The sequence below is a fragment of the Oryzias latipes genome, chromosome 2, assembly GCF_053564925.1.
Source record: "Oryzias latipes strain Hd-rR chromosome 2, Olatipes_Hd-rR_3.1".
NCBI classification, from domain to species: Eukaryota; Metazoa; Chordata; class Actinopteri; order Beloniformes; family Adrianichthyidae; genus Oryzias; species Oryzias latipes.
Genome location: NC_136238.1, coordinates 44,738,465 through 44,753,827, shown reverse-complemented (window position 1 = coordinate 44,753,827; position 15,363 = coordinate 44,738,465). Strand labels below are relative to the sequence as shown.

Sequence of the window (15,363 nt, the reverse complement as noted above, 5' to 3'; positions counted from 1 at the left end):
TACCAACAGCTCACTGACTTTCTCTTATTAATAGGGATGGGTACCGTGCCCCGGTATTGAACCAGCCCCGGGGCCGCATTCTTCAAGACCGCAGTATTGTTAAGATCTGACCTGAACGGTTCTGCTATCAGTACTGGAGAAGTTACTTTTTCTTTTCTTTTTTTTGTGTCCCACAAAATATAAGCGTTATCTGCCATATTTAACTCACCAAGTCAGTCAATTTTCCGTTAATTAATGATGATATTAATTTTGGTATTCTCGTTGAAGCGGAGAGCTCTGTCTGTCTATTTGTGTGCACGGGGGGCGGGGCTGTTGTCTTGTGTGCGTGCGCGACGCACAAGACAAGGCAGCGCACACACAGTCAGTGGTGATCTTGTAGGGGACACGTGAGCGCCCTAGACTAAGAACTAACGTTTCTGCGTAAAAATTACCAAGTTTGCCTACCATGCTGTCACCTTGCTACTACGATGACCGTATGTTGCGCTGTTTGTGCAGAACAGGCTGGGGCAGCGGGAGGGGGGGTGGGGGGGGGGGGGTTGCACGCGGAGCATACAACAAACAGGTAGAGAGGCGGGGCTTAGACTCACCGCATATGATTCCAGACCCGCGACAAACTATCAGCTGCTTCCTAATACTTAATAATAATTAATAACTAATGATAGTTGTCATCCGTAAAATTAATATCATTTATTGGGTTTACTGGATTCAAAGAAAAATAAATGGAGTTGGCAAAATAGAAAGGAGTCTGCATCAAAGTGAATTTGTTTCCATCATTGAACTTAACTTAACTCTGGTGTTTGACAGACAGAAAAGTCTATTCAAGGTTGTGGAAAATGGACAAAAGATCAAATGAAACATCACACTCATAAATAATAAAAACAATTAGATTAAATAATTAAATAAATATCCTGTCTGGAACATTCTCATGTATAAAGTAAAATGTTTTGTTAAAAAGACAATGTTGTTGCATAGTGAGGAAATAAAACACTTTATGTTCTTAATTTGTTATTTATTTTATTTTTTTCGTCCTCAAAAGTATCGATAAGAGTACCGGATCGATAAGCAGTATCGATAAGAGTAGTAACGATACCCATCCCTACTTATTAAACAATTCATTTGATGTTTGCCAGTCAGGCTATAGACCCCATCATAGCACAGAAACTGCTCTTATCAAGGTAACCAACGACATCCGCCTGAACACTGATGATGGCAAAGTCACTGTCTTAATCCTGCTAGACCTGAGCGCTGCCTTTGATACTGTTGATCATGGGATCCTTTTGCACAGACTCCAAGACTGGGTTGGCATCTCTGGATCTGCCCTAAATTGGCTCAAGTCTTATCTAGAAGACAGGAAATATTTTGTTGAAATTGGGAGTTGTGTCTCAGACTACATGGGCTTGACTAGTGGTGTGCCCCAGGGATCGATCCTGGGACCCCTTCTATTCAACCTCTACATGCTGCCACTAGGACAGTTAATGCGCAGTAATAACATTTCTTATCACAACTATGCAGATGATACTCAGATCTATGTGTCACTGACAACAGGTGAATATGGGCTGGTGGATTCACTCAGCCAAGCCTCCAACAGATCAGTGCGTGGATGCAGAACAACTCCAGCTAATCTCAGACAAGACCGAAATTATTGTTTTTGGCCCACTGAAACAAAGAGAAAGAGTCAGTAGCTACCTTCATTCTCTGTCTCTTAAACCCTCAAATCAAGTCAGAAATCTAGGGGTAATCATGGACTCCGACCTAAACTTTAACAGCCATATCAAGTCAGTAACATCAGCGGCATTTTACCATCTGAAAAACATTGCCAAAATCAAAAACATAGTGTCAAAGCCAGACCTGGAGATACTTATTCATGCATTTGTCTCCAGTAGGTTAGACTACTGTAACGGTCTGCTCACCGGCCTCTCCAAACCAGCTGTAAAACAGCTTCAGTACATCCAGAACTCTGCTGCTCGAGTCGTGACCAGAACCAGGAAGTATGATCACATTAGTCCTGTGCTCAGGTCTCTGCTCTGGCTCCCTGTACCTCAAAGAATAGACTTCAAAGCAGCTCTGCTTGTGTACAAGTCTCTCCATGGCCGAGCACCAAAGTACATCTCTGACATGTTAGTGCCATATGAACCATCTCGTACTCTGAGGACCTCAGGGGCCGGCCTCCTGTTGATACCCAGAGTCAGAACTAAACAAGGGGAATCAGCGTTTCAATATTCTGCAGCTAAAATCTGGAACAGCCTCCCTGAAGGCGTAAGACAGGCCTCTTCTGTGTTCATGTTCAAATCTAGACTTAAAACATTTCTGTTTAGCCGTGTATATGACTGAAAGGTCCTATCGGCACTTTTCTTTCCTTTCCTTCCTTTATTTTTAAATCAATTTTCTAATTTTATCTTTTCTTTTGAAGAAAATTTTACGTTGATTATTTCTATGATGTATTGTGATTTGAATGCATTTTTCTGTTTTGTGGAGCACCTTGAATTACTTTGTGTACGAATTGTGCTATACAAATAAACTTGCCTTGCCTTGCCTAAAATTAAAGATGTATAAAAAACATTTCAACCATAATGAAGACATTCAAGAATTAGCTCTAATGACTCAAAACAAACAACTCATTTCTATTTGCAGGTACATCTAAAACAATTCATTTTATAAAAAGGTTGTACATATTTTGTCAGCAGTAAAACTCTTTGTCTGATATCATTACACAAATATTCAAATGTATTGATCCATTACTTTTTTTGCTTTTTATGTAGAGAAAATGAAAACCTAAAAAAAACTAATAAAAAGTAAGAGTATCATATTATTGCAATACATTTGTAGAAAACTTCATTTCGACACATTAAATACTCACTTGTGCCTCCCTCTAATGAAGTTACTTCATCAATATGGTATGGAGGCCATCAGATTTTTCCTTCCTGCAAAATAAAGTCTTCGACTGTGGTGCAGAGGTTGAGGTGTCGACTTCTTATCAGAAAAGTTTAGAATTTAGAGTTTACACTAATTCCTTTATTACATTGTAAAGAGAAAGTCTTGTGAGTTCTCATGTGTGTCTGAAGACTAGATCTGCAACTAAAACTTGAATCACGTTCTTTACAAGAAAAAGGCTTTACTCCTGTATGAGTTCTCATGTGTCTTTTGAGATTAGATGTGGAATTAAAACGTTTTTTACATTCTTCACAAGAAAAAGGCTTTTCTCCTGTGTGAGTTCTCATGTGTGTTTTAAGATGATATATACGACTAAAGCTTTTATTACATTCTTTACAAGAAAAAGGCTTTTCTCCTGTGTGAGTTCTCATGTGTCTTTTGAGATCAGATAAATAATTAAACCCTTTTTTACATTCTTTACAAGAAAAAGGCTTTTCTCCTGTGTGAGTTCTCATGTGTCTTTTGAGACTAGATCTGCGACTAATTCTTTTCTCACTTTCTTTACAAGTAAATCGCTTATCTTCTGCATGGATTCTTGTGTGAATTCTGAACTGAGATCTGTTACAAAAGCTTTTACTACATTCTTTACAGATATAACATCTTTCATCAGACCCAGTTTCCATGTAGTCAGACGGGTTACAATTTATTGTTGAGTTTTTACCAGACCTGATAGAGTAAAGTTTCTCTTCTTTTTGAGATCGTTTGTTTTTCTTACCAAGATTTGTCTTCTTGGGATTTTTTCTAACATCAGAGTCACACTGACCTGCTGACATGTGAGAGCCGTCCACACTTTGGACATGACTTCTATCTCTTCTATTCCTCTGATCTCTGTTCTGTGGGTCTGTCTCTTCATCTGTAGTTGATGTTGGTTCTTCATGTTGGTTTCCTTCTTCATCCTGACTATCAGTTACATTAAAGCTCTGCTGATTGTTTAGATCTGCTTCACTGTTCTCATCTTCCTCATGAGTAGGAATCTCCATCAAGGTATCAGTCTCCTGCTTCAGATCAAGCTGGTCTTCATCCTGACAGATGCAGAGTTCCTCTGGTTCCTCTTTCATCTGTGGAGGTTCTGGTTCCTCCTGTTCCTCTTTAATCCGTGGTGGTTCTGGTTCTTCCTGTTCCTCTTCAATGTGTGGAGCTTCCGGTTCCTCCTGTTCCGCTCTGAAGTTCCTCTGCTGGATGCAGAAATCTTCATCTTCATTCATCAAACACTGGGGGAGGCCTGCAGAAACACAAGTAGAGGCCCTTTTATATGTCACCAAAAAGTGCAGCTTTTCCAGCCACTCAGCATCTTCCAGTTGCGGGAAGTTCAACAAAGGTCTTTGCTTTTTAGGAATATTTTCACGTGTTCTAAACAGACGACAAAGTGACGCAAATCGTCCCCCCTGGACAGCCATCAGACTGTGTGGTAGCAGGAGATCAGAATATTCACTTTCAACTTCATCAAGCTGTAATGGTTGCCACTACAGATCAGTTTCAGCGCATGACGTAAAGATTGAAAACTTGGTTATTTATTCAAAAGTTTTATTGTAATAAAACTTTGTCGTCATGTGTTGTATTTGTCGTCACCCCATTGGTTGAACGGTACCAGCTGACAGGTGACAGCCAGGTGACAGGGCAACACACCTTTTATTTGTAAGAAGACGCGGGAGCGCGGGGGGGGGGATGCACAGCTGACAGAGATGCAGAAGCGCGGAGGAGCAAGCGATCTCCCATACGGATTACCTTTCCCAACTCGGATTATTTGCCTACTGAATATATTTTCCCAAAGAGCTCGGATCGTCCGGTACGAGGATCTGTGCAGCTTCTTTGATGGGTGGAATGCGTTCCCGCGAGGGAGGCGGAGCGGCCTCCCATGAGACTGTCGAACACTCATTTATCCTCCAGAACATTTCTTTTTTTTTGCTAGCAAAACTGCGGGACTTGGGTTTGAACTGTGGTTTTTTGTATATATTGTGTATATGAGGAAATTGGGTTTTTGATGTTTGAGTGTTGGGTGAATGTTTAATGTACACAACACACGGCTGCACAAACAAACTTTTGAGATTTTTTCTTGGTCATATTAGAGAGCAGATTGTCTTGATATTTAATGCCCCAGCCGTAGAACGGCGTTCTGACGTTCCCCTCGCTGAGTGGAGGGTGAATTGTTACAAAGCAATGCACGGAACTGACGGTGGTTCGATTTCCATCAGCCACCTGCTTAGCGGTCCGCCGCCCTGCTGGTAGAGACGGGTGTCGCAGACTATGACGCAAATCTTCCATGACAGAAATGTTGAAATGTAATAATTATTCTAATCATTCTTACAGCGTTGGAAAACGTTATGAATGTTTGTGTCTTGTTTTTCCTCCTACATAAACCATATTAAAACAAAAAATATATTTCTCTCCCCCATCTTTTTACATTTTCAAACATTTTTGAAAATGCTCCAGGGAGCCACTAGGGCAGCGCTAAAGAGCCGCATGCGGCTCCTGAGCCGCGGGTTGCCGACCTCCGACCTAACTTGTAATCTGAACCAGTTAAAAATGGAAAATAATATTTTTAATTGATTGATTTTTTATTTTATTCAAGCATTCTAGTCAAAGCAATAAAGAATTTACACATTACAGAAATGTTGAAATGCATAGTTTAAAAAGACAGAAAATAAAACAAAACAAAAAAGTCACTTAAATCACATTTGTTTAATTAAATACAGTGATTTTCTTTATTTTTTAAAGAAATGAAATTGCAGATAAATCATTCATAAATGGTACAAACAGGTCTTTAATGTTATAAAACTGTATACTCAAATTAAATCATGCTGAGATAAAAAGGACAGATTTACTAGAAAGGGGGCAGTGGCATTGACAGAAAATGTACTTTTAACCTGATTCTGTCTCTAGGTAATTAGTTTTTATATGAAATTACAAATAGGAAAACAGTCTGAAAACAAATAGAATGTTTTAGATTCTTGCCAATATTGACAGTAAAGATGCAGGCATCTATAGTAAATGTTTGACACAGTCTCTGAGGCTTATTTTAGCCCAACAGCAGCTGTGTAATGTTAGGAATATGCTGCTAATAAAGTTACATTACATGTCTGTTATTGTATTTACTTTATTTAGAAATCACCTCCAGGACCGAGGTCTGGGACCATCAATGGGGGTCAGAAAGTTGCCTGTGGTGGTGTTGGTGGGTGTGTTTATGTGTGTGTTAGCCTGGAGGTGATGCTGGCAGCGCAGACGGTAAAAATGTGTCAAAATGGACGAGCTTGAAGATTTGATGTGAGAACTTGTAAAATAGAATGTGGCAAACCAAAAGTCTGCATCTGTGTAAAAATCTTCTGCTGTCAAGTTTGACAAATAAAATCACAACTGATTAATTACCATTTTCATGTGTTCATTAGAGTTACAACCTCAAATCAGTGATTTCAACTGCTTGAATCTGCTGCTGTCAATCACAGCACACTACAACTGAGTGAACTACAAATACATTTCAAAAGACTTTTAATGAAAAGTGATCTCTTGAGGTGTAAATGGAGACGGCTGCCAGGAGACCATGCAGTTCTACATGACCATCATAGAAGAGTCCATCCTCACCTCCTCTATCACTGTGTGGTACGCTGGAACCACAAACAGGGACATTAACAGGCTGCAGCATATTGTGCGCTCAGCAGAGAAGGTGATCGGCTGCAGCCTCCCATCTGTCCAGGAACTATATGTCTCCAGAACCCGGGGACGTGCAGGCCGGATAGCTGCCGCCCCTTCCCACCCTGGACATGACCTACTGGAACTACTCCCTTCAGGCAGGAGGCTAAGGTCCATCAGGACCAGAACCTCAAGACACAAGAACAGTTTCTTTCCCTCTGCAGTCAGACTCTTGAACACCCTGTAACCCCCCCCCCCCCCCCCCCCCTTAAACTACACTTCAATGTCTAGTCAGTCACCAGCCCACTACCTGCACCTTCATCATCCTCAGTTTGCACTGTTTTTGGCATAATCCCCTTTCAAATAATTTTCAAAGTCTTGTATTGACTTATTTTATTTTATGTAATTTTTGTTTTGATTTGAAATAAACAATTGAATTGAATTGATTTGAAGATGAAGCTGCACTGGAGGAAAGATGGAGAACAATTCTGACACTAAGCAGTTTTTCACTGATGTGTTCAGGTTGGAATCTTTTCTGTCTGCAGATCCATGAGCAGGACCCTGTCTTTGGGTTTTAGCTTGAAATGTCGTTTTGGAAATAGAATCTGTCTGAATGTCTGGAATTGGAGACATGGAGACATCAAAGAGGTTTAGATGGATTTTGGGTTTGACAGAGAAATCTGCTGAAAAGAACTGAACTACAAACTTAGAACCACAGACGACAAAACAGATTGGACTTTTTTATCTGCTAACAATTTTCTCTTTGATCTGTTAAGGTTTCCTGTTTGTCGTTAGCTGGAGGGACTAACTAAGATCATCTGATTTGAAGAATGTTGTGGGCTGCACTGACCAACAATGTCTTCTGTCTTTTCAACTGGAAGGGACAGAAGAGACTCTTCCAGGACACGCTGTTGATGGACTGCATGTTTGGAGAGCTTGAAGCTCAAGATAGAACCGTTGTTGAAGTGAACATACCGATAGTGTGGAGATGAAGATCAGAGTCACACTGACCTGCTGACATGTGAGAGCTGTCCACACTTTGGACATGACTTCTGTCCCTCCTCTTCCTCTGATCTCTGTTCTGTGGGTCTGTCTCTTCATCTGTAGTTGATGTTGATTCTGTCTCTTCATCTGTAGTTGATGTTGGTTCTTCATGTTGGTTTCCTTCTTCATCCTGACTATCAGTTACATTAAAGCTCTGCTGATTCTTTAGATCTGTTTCACTGTTCTCATCTTCCTCATAAGTAGGAATCTCCATCAAGGTATCAGTCTCCTGCTTCAGATGAAGATGATCTTCATCCTGACTGATGCAGAGTTCCCCTGGTTCCTCTTTAATCTGTGGAAGAACTAGTTCATCCTGTTCCTCTTTAATCTGTGGAGGTTCTGGTTCCTCCTGTTCCTCTTTAATCTGAGGAGGTTCTGGTTCCTCTTTAATCTGTGGAGGTTCTAGTTCCTCCTGTTCCTCTTGAATCTGTGGAGGTTCTGGTTCCTCCTGTTCCACTCTGAAGTTCCTCTGCTGGTTGCATTGATCTTCCTCTTCAGTCATCCAATGCTGGGGGAGGACTGCAGGGAACACAAACACAACAAGGAGAATTTTATTCGTTTACAGGGCTTTTGGATAGAGCTGTGATGGTGTGGGATTTTTTATCACCACAGTGATGAACCAGCAGCGGGCGCGGTGTCACGGTTAACCGCAGGCCCCCCTCAAAAGAAAACAAAATCCCCTGGTGGCCGCTTTACACATGAATACAATTAAAACAAAGTATCTTTTATTAACAGATAACAGTAACTACTAACTATCTACATAATGAACTAACTATATAGGTGTTGTAGAATGACTATGCGTGTGTGTGTGTGTGTGTCCGTGCGCTGCGTGTGTAGGAGGAAGGAGCGCACACACGTGTGTTGGGGGGGGGGGTGTTGATTCCTCTGCAGTGGACAGCTCTGTAGCTGCACGTGAGGCTTTTCAGAATATTCTATATTGTCCAGTAATAAACAGACTGCAGACACTTTGTCACCTTTCTGGTAGCCATGAGCCTGACACCCATGAAGAAAGTGGGCTGAAGGCTCCACCTTTGCCTGCCTGCCTGCCTATATGTACATATATATACCCAGGCTGTGTCCCACCAAAGTGCGGTAGCCTACACAGGGCACACATTCTTACCTCCCTCCTTCTCTTCCCCCAAACCTTCCTCCTTCAGTGTGTGTGTGTGTATGTGTGTCTGGTCTAAGGCCTGGTCTAAACCACACCACACTGCACCAGGGTCAGCTGCACAGCCCAGTGTGGGCACCTCCACAGCAGGGCCTCAGCCAAGGCTATAAATGCATAAATTGAGAAACAAAAGCTATAATTTGCCACCAAAAGCTATAACCCAAAGCCAGTGGCGGTTCTACCCTGAATTACTCCCCGGGCGAGACCCTCCTCCGCCCCCCCCCCCCCCCCCCCCCGCCCCCCCCTCAATAGAGTCACTTTGTCCATTTACTGTAACTGAAACTAAGAAATTGATATAAAAAAAGATGTTTATCAGAATTCTGCACTGCATTATAACAGTTATCGGAACATAAAAATTAAAAGACTATCACCATGGCAAAAATACAGTTAGGAAATATTTAATCAAACACAAATAAATAATCTAAAATAAATCTTATAAACTACAAATCACACTAATAACACACTAGAATAAATGTAACTGCAGCACTAAGAACAGAAAACACTAACTAAAACCTAACCTTTGTGGCCTTCCTTGATGCAAGCTTGTCAATAACGTCATCATATGAAATCTGCTCCCCCCTCTGAATGATTGATACTAACAACAGCAGGTTAGTGAGTTGCTCCTGAGACTTTGGTGACCTCAGGTATGACTTGATCAACTGGAGTTTTGAAAAGGTAACAGCAACAGCAGCAGCAGCAGCAGCAGCAGTAAAACACAACAAAAACTTTGTGATACAGCAGAGCAGACACACACGAATCATAACTAATGTTACAAGTTAAGGCAGAGCAAACGTTTAAGAAGAAAATCTTAAAAATGACGTTATTTACAATATTTGGGCCTACTTCAGTTTTGGTCATGATAGACCAAACAAGAGATTTTTCCTCTGCAACGTTGTTGTTGTTGTAGGGCAGGTAGCATTCGAATTTAGAAAACATGCATCTAGCTATGCGATAATACATTTTTCTTTGTCTCTTTTCTCCTCTTCTTCTTTTCTTTTCTTTCTAAATTGGGCACCAGCTTTGACCTTTTTTCTCCATATTTCAGATGTTTTTGCATTTAGCATAAATGTCCTCACAAAGGCATCAAGTCTGTCGACTAAACCAACTGTCACCTTAGTGAAAACATTGTTTTGTTTTCCCATTTTTTATTTGGGCATTTCACACAAAAATAACCCAAAAAGCATGATTTTTTATACCTTTTTTATACCCGGAGCCCCCCCCCTCCCCCCTTCGTCACACATTTCCAGCAGGAGCGCGTGCAGCTGCACCCAGGGGCGCCAATTCGCTACATGGCGGCGCAGTTTTTATTTTTTTCATCAAGCACTGAGCCCTGGCCTGTGACCGTCGCCCCCCTGGAAGAAGATCCAGCCAGGTTTTGCGCATGCGTTTTGCGCTCCGTGCTCACCTCTCAACCTGCACCCTTCACCCCGCGCCCCCTCCCTTCTCCTTCTTCACCCCGCGCCCCCTCCCTTCTCCTTCTCAAACACATTTGCGTCTACTTCTCAAAGACAGGAGGGAGCGCAGCTGCGGGGCGGGTGCGCCGCCAGGTTTCAGGCTGTTACAAACTCCGTGATATAAAAAAAAACCAATAGTGGTGCATAAAGTATTTTACAAGGGCTGAGCCGCTGGCGCCGCCCCTCCGTCATTTTTCCGCCCCGGGCGATCGCCCGTATGGCCCGTGCCTAAAACCGCTACTGCCCAAAGCACAATCATATTTCTCAGTTGGCGATTTGTTTTCTGGCCATTCTGAAATCCTGTTTTTGAGTTGCAGTTTATTTTGAAATCGTCTTTTTGAGTTGCACCTTCATTTTTTGCTGTTTTGATTCTAAAACCTTTCTACATGAAAAAAACAGTGACATGTCAGTCAAGGGGAGGAGAGGCGGGACAGCCCCGACATCCAGAAGCTCATTGGCTACCGAATAACACAGAGTCTTATATCAACATACCACTTTCAAAGGGTGAGTCTCTCATGTATTTCAAATATTTTGCTACATTAAATGATCAAACGTGTACTTTATGTAGGACGCCAGCACAGTCAGATGAGGAGCTCCACCAGTAGCTGCTAGTGAAAAAAGATGTTATAAATTAAGATGTTGCTTGACAAACTATCACCATTGTTCTCCTGTGTTAGCATGCTAGCTAGCTCAATGCTAGCAGGGTTTTCGGCTCTTTTCATGACTTTAATGCAGGGGTGTCCAAAATGCGGCCCGCGGCTCTGTTTTTATTGGCCAGCAGCAAATTTTGAAAAAATAATTGAATATGGCCCGCACATGCACTTCTCAGTTTCAACACTAGATGGAGTCGGTCACATAAAGGTGTTTGTCCACCAAACAAAATTAAGCAAAGAAGAATATTTACCACGAGTCACCAGAAATGGCAGCACCGAAGAAACGCAAGATAGCAAGTGAGTGTGGAAGTCATGTCACTGTTACCCATCATCAAATAACATGGACTGTGCTCTGAAATAAATGAGTTATTGCAAGCCCTATATTGTTATTTGATGTACAAATGTATTCATTTAGATTAGGCGATGTCCCCTAAATTGGCCGTTGACGATGTTTGCTGTCAACCATCGGGATGGACGATGACATCGTCGTGGGGGGGGGGGGGGTGTTGGGGGGGCATATTTACATTTTTCGTTCTTATATAACTGCTATTCGTTATTTTGCTTTTTTCATTTTATTTCCCAACTAATGGTTAATTCGCGATGATCCAGTATAAACTGAGAGAAGTGACTTTAACAAAAAAAGTAACAAACAAAATAGAAAAGAAGTGGTCCGCTCCCGCACTTAACTAGCGAAGTGGACCGGCGGAGCGCGGACTTACAGCTTTGTGTTTGATGGGAGGGGGGGGGGGGGGGTACATGAGCGGTATGTGTGGGAGATTTAAGACTGCGATCCGTCACGCATCTCTAGGGGTACAAGCAACCGAACTCAGAACCGGGTCTAAACGTGTGTCTGAGCACAGCTCGGATCGTCAGCAGACACAACGGTTTGAGCTTCAAAGCAGAAATGTCGCTCAGTCCTTAGAAAACATTCAAACAATCACGTGGATTTGTGTTTCCAGTCGTGTCCCGACTAAATAAAGGCTGATGTTATTCACAGGATGCAGCGCCACCCAAAGCTAATGTTGTTAGCCCGTGTTAGCATACTGCTAATCCTGGCTTCGTTCAGAAAAAGCACTGACCACACGGATTAAAATTCAAATGATGAGCGAACAGGTGTTTCATAATAACCGTAACATTATTAAAAGCACGTTTAGAAGATCGTCTCGTATTTTACCGAGCTGACATGTCAATATATATAGCCGCTCGGCGCTGTTTAACATAGTTTTGTATTGAATTGTTACATTCAATAAAGTTTGGAAAAAAAAGCCGCTCTGCGGAATTTATATCCTTCCGGTTTTCAAACCCTACTGCGCATGTGCGAATGATTTATTCCGACGGAAAGTGTGACCTTAGTGAACGTTTTTATATTCTGAAAACATTTTTCTGGGCCCATGTACACGCTTGGATTCTAATCCGACCATTGATCCCATCAAGATATTTTTTACATGTAACCGCGCCTTATGGGGTCGACGCGCAACGTGGCGGGGGCGTGGCATCACGATGGTGGTCTCTCCATCGGGATGTCAGTCACCCATAACGATGGACGATATCATCGTCCATCGGCACAACCCTAATTTAGATTGCATGTCTGTTCATTCCATAATAAACTACCAGAAATAACATGTTTTGTCTGAAATATAATCAATCAGACAGATTCTACAAGTGAGATTTAACATTGAAATATTGATGATCATGAACATCAATACCAACCATAATCCAGTGAAAGTTTAGCGTCACCTTTGAAAAAAGTAGCATTTTGTAAGGTTTACATAATACACTCTGTCTGTGAATGAGGAGGCCTGACTTGACCTCTGACAACATGCCTAAGATTCATCATGAGACCAAAGCGTTGATTATCAAGAGGCTGAAGACCAGATCCACTGCTGAGGTGGCTGACACCTTCAATGTGTCGTGTGTCAAGTACATATAAGAAAAAGATTTGAAGAGTCTGGAGATGTTTTTGACAAGCCCACAACTGCTGGGGAGGACCGTTTGTTGGTTGGAAAATCCAAGGCCAGCCCCTTTTCCACTGCAGCAGAGCTCCACCAGGCCTGGTCACCTCAAGTCCCTGTGTCAACCAGAACAGTTTCTAGAATTCTGTCTCAAAATGGCCTCCATGGTCCAATCAGTGCCCAGAAACCAGCACTAAACAAAAGGCAATTGAACAAATGTGTGGCATTTGCCAAGGCCCACAGCCTGCTAAAAGGATGGACGCTGGAAAAGTGGCAGAAGGTGGATTTCTCAGATGAGTCTTCAGCTGAATTACATCACAGGAGACCAACTGGAGCCCGCATGGACCCAAGATTCACCCAGAAAACAGTTAAGTTTGGTGGTCTGGGGTTCCATCCAGTACGGGGGGGGGGGGTGCAAAACATTTGCAGGGTGGAAGGCAATATCAATAGCCTAAAATATCAAGAAGAATTAGCTACCTCTTCCATTCCCAACCATAAAAGGGGTCCAATTCTGCAGCAGGATGGGGCTCCATGGCATACTTCCATCTCTACATCAAAGTTCCTCAAGGTCAAGAAGATCAAGTCAGCAGACATGAACATCATTGAGCATGTCTGGGGTAGAATGAAAGAGGAAGCATGGAAGACCAAACCAAAGAATCTGGATGAACTCTGGGAGGCATGGAAGACTGCTTTCTTTGCTATTCCTGATGACTTCATCCATAAATTGTAGGAATCATTGTCAAACCGCATGGATGCTGTCCTTCAAGCTCATGGAAGTCATACAAGATATTAAATATGGATCTCACAGTAGCACTACTTCATTCACTGATGTTATGCAACATATTTTTGTTTTTGGAGTAAATTATTTGTTAAATTTTCTCTATACTCTCTGTAGACAACAAAACTTTTGTCTTGCCAAAATGTGACCTTTCTGTGTTCATTAAATGATCAATCTTTCTTCAGTGAAGCAATTTTATTTTACTATATTGAACATAATTTGGGAGGGATTTAGACAATTCCAAAACCAACGGATTCATTAAAAGTGAGGTTATATGCTTTTGTTTCTACAAAATGGATAAGCGACAAGACTTTTGTCAGGGACTGTAAAATCTGTTTCAGTTTCAAGAGAGAGCTCCTGATGAGGAGCCTTTTCTGCTCTCTCCCATAAATACTCCTGAGGGGGAAATATGTCTGTCCAGTTATCCCTGGAAAAACAATAAACCCACAAGGACATTCTTTCAAATGAACATTGTCTCGCTACCTCTGAGCAGGTCTTATAGACCTTTTTCACACTTCCGCATTTTTCGACCGGAAATACGTCAATGACGTGTAAAACAACTTCCTGTTAGCATAGCGGCACATATGAAGAATGGCAGAGTCGAAGAGTTGCGGTTTCTGTTGTGTTCCAGGCTGTTCGTCTTCCAACCAAAAACATTTCATTATTTTCCTATGGATCCAAACCTGAAACCCAAATGGATATAGGCGATCCGAAGAGAGGAAGGGCATAGTTTTAATGTAAACACAGGTAGCACCCTCTGCTGCCGGCACTACTTACTAAAACTTCACTCCGGATTGTGGTGCGGCTGCGTCGTTCGTCGCCTGAAGAGTGGTGTCGTCCCGAGTATTTTCCCTTGGAAAAACTTTACTGCTCCTTTTAGAAGGGAGTCAGTATATGACAGAACCTCAAACATCAGTCTATGCAGCTGTGCTGTGAAGATAGCGACATGGTGGCTAAGCTAAGGCAGTAAAGATGGATCACGACTACTTGACACACCCACCTGCAGGTAAGGTTGTTCATGTGTACTCATGTGTACCGTTATTGGATAAATGCATTTCTACCTGAACAAATTATTATTTATAATAAAAGCTGTTCATGCTCTCACCTATTTTAATTACATGTATTTAATTAATTTTGAGTATTTTTGTGTCATTAACAAAAATAAATGAAATGTATTTGTAATTAAATAATTAACATACTTTTCCAAACATGATTACTGTGTTGTGTTGAAAGGTAGCAAAAATATGTTAAGACTGATTTTTAATTTCTTTATCTTCACAGGTGCTCTGGATGAGGCTTTGATTACATCCATGACTTAGAAGCCAAGTTCCCTTGCTGGAGCCAGGAGACAATGTCTTTGCGGACAAAGAGTTCATCGTTCAAGACCTCCTTACTGACATTGGATCTAAGCTCATCATTCCACCTTTTAAGTGTTCAGCTCCATCAGCAAGGATGAAACGGAAAAAACCCGTCCATTGCCCGCCTCAGAATTATATATAGTGGAAAGAGTGATCAGTAGGATAAAGTCCTTTTCACACTGATGGGCAGTGTGAATCAGATCTGGCTAAACTGCCGTGTTTTGGCAAATGATCATGGACTTTTGTTTTGAAGAGTGAATTAATGTTTGGTATGTATATAATGTATAATGTGCAAATAGTATGGAAAAATTTAGTGTTCCCACATATTCTTAAAATCTAATTAAATAAAATTGTTGTATTCGTAATATTTTTCTGTTGAAATGTGACTTTGACTTCACAAA

General features: G+C 41.6%; 2 protein-coding genes across 3 annotated transcripts in view; one reads left to right on the top strand and one right to left on the bottom strand.

The window, feature by feature from the left end:
* LOC144989024 (NACHT, LRR and PYD domains-containing protein 12-like) overlaps nucleotides 1–15,363 on the top strand; it is a 166,787-nt gene that overhangs the window by 111,421 nt on the left and 40,003 nt on the right. The window lies entirely within an intron of this gene.
* LOC144989280 (uncharacterized) overlaps nucleotides 1–15,363 on the bottom strand; it is a 160,981-nt gene that overhangs the window by 135,910 nt on the left and 9,708 nt on the right. For both annotated transcript variants that reach the window (XM_078941432.1, XM_078941441.1), the window contains exons 2-3: nucleotides 7,567–8,118; nucleotides 3,695–4,153 (exon numbers count right to left, since the gene is read on the bottom strand). In XM_078941432.1, the coding sequence (XP_078797558.1) occupies nucleotides 3,695–4,153; nucleotides 7,567–8,118 (1,011 nt within the window). The remainder of the gene's footprint in view (nucleotides 1–3,694; nucleotides 4,154–7,566; nucleotides 8,119–15,363) is intronic.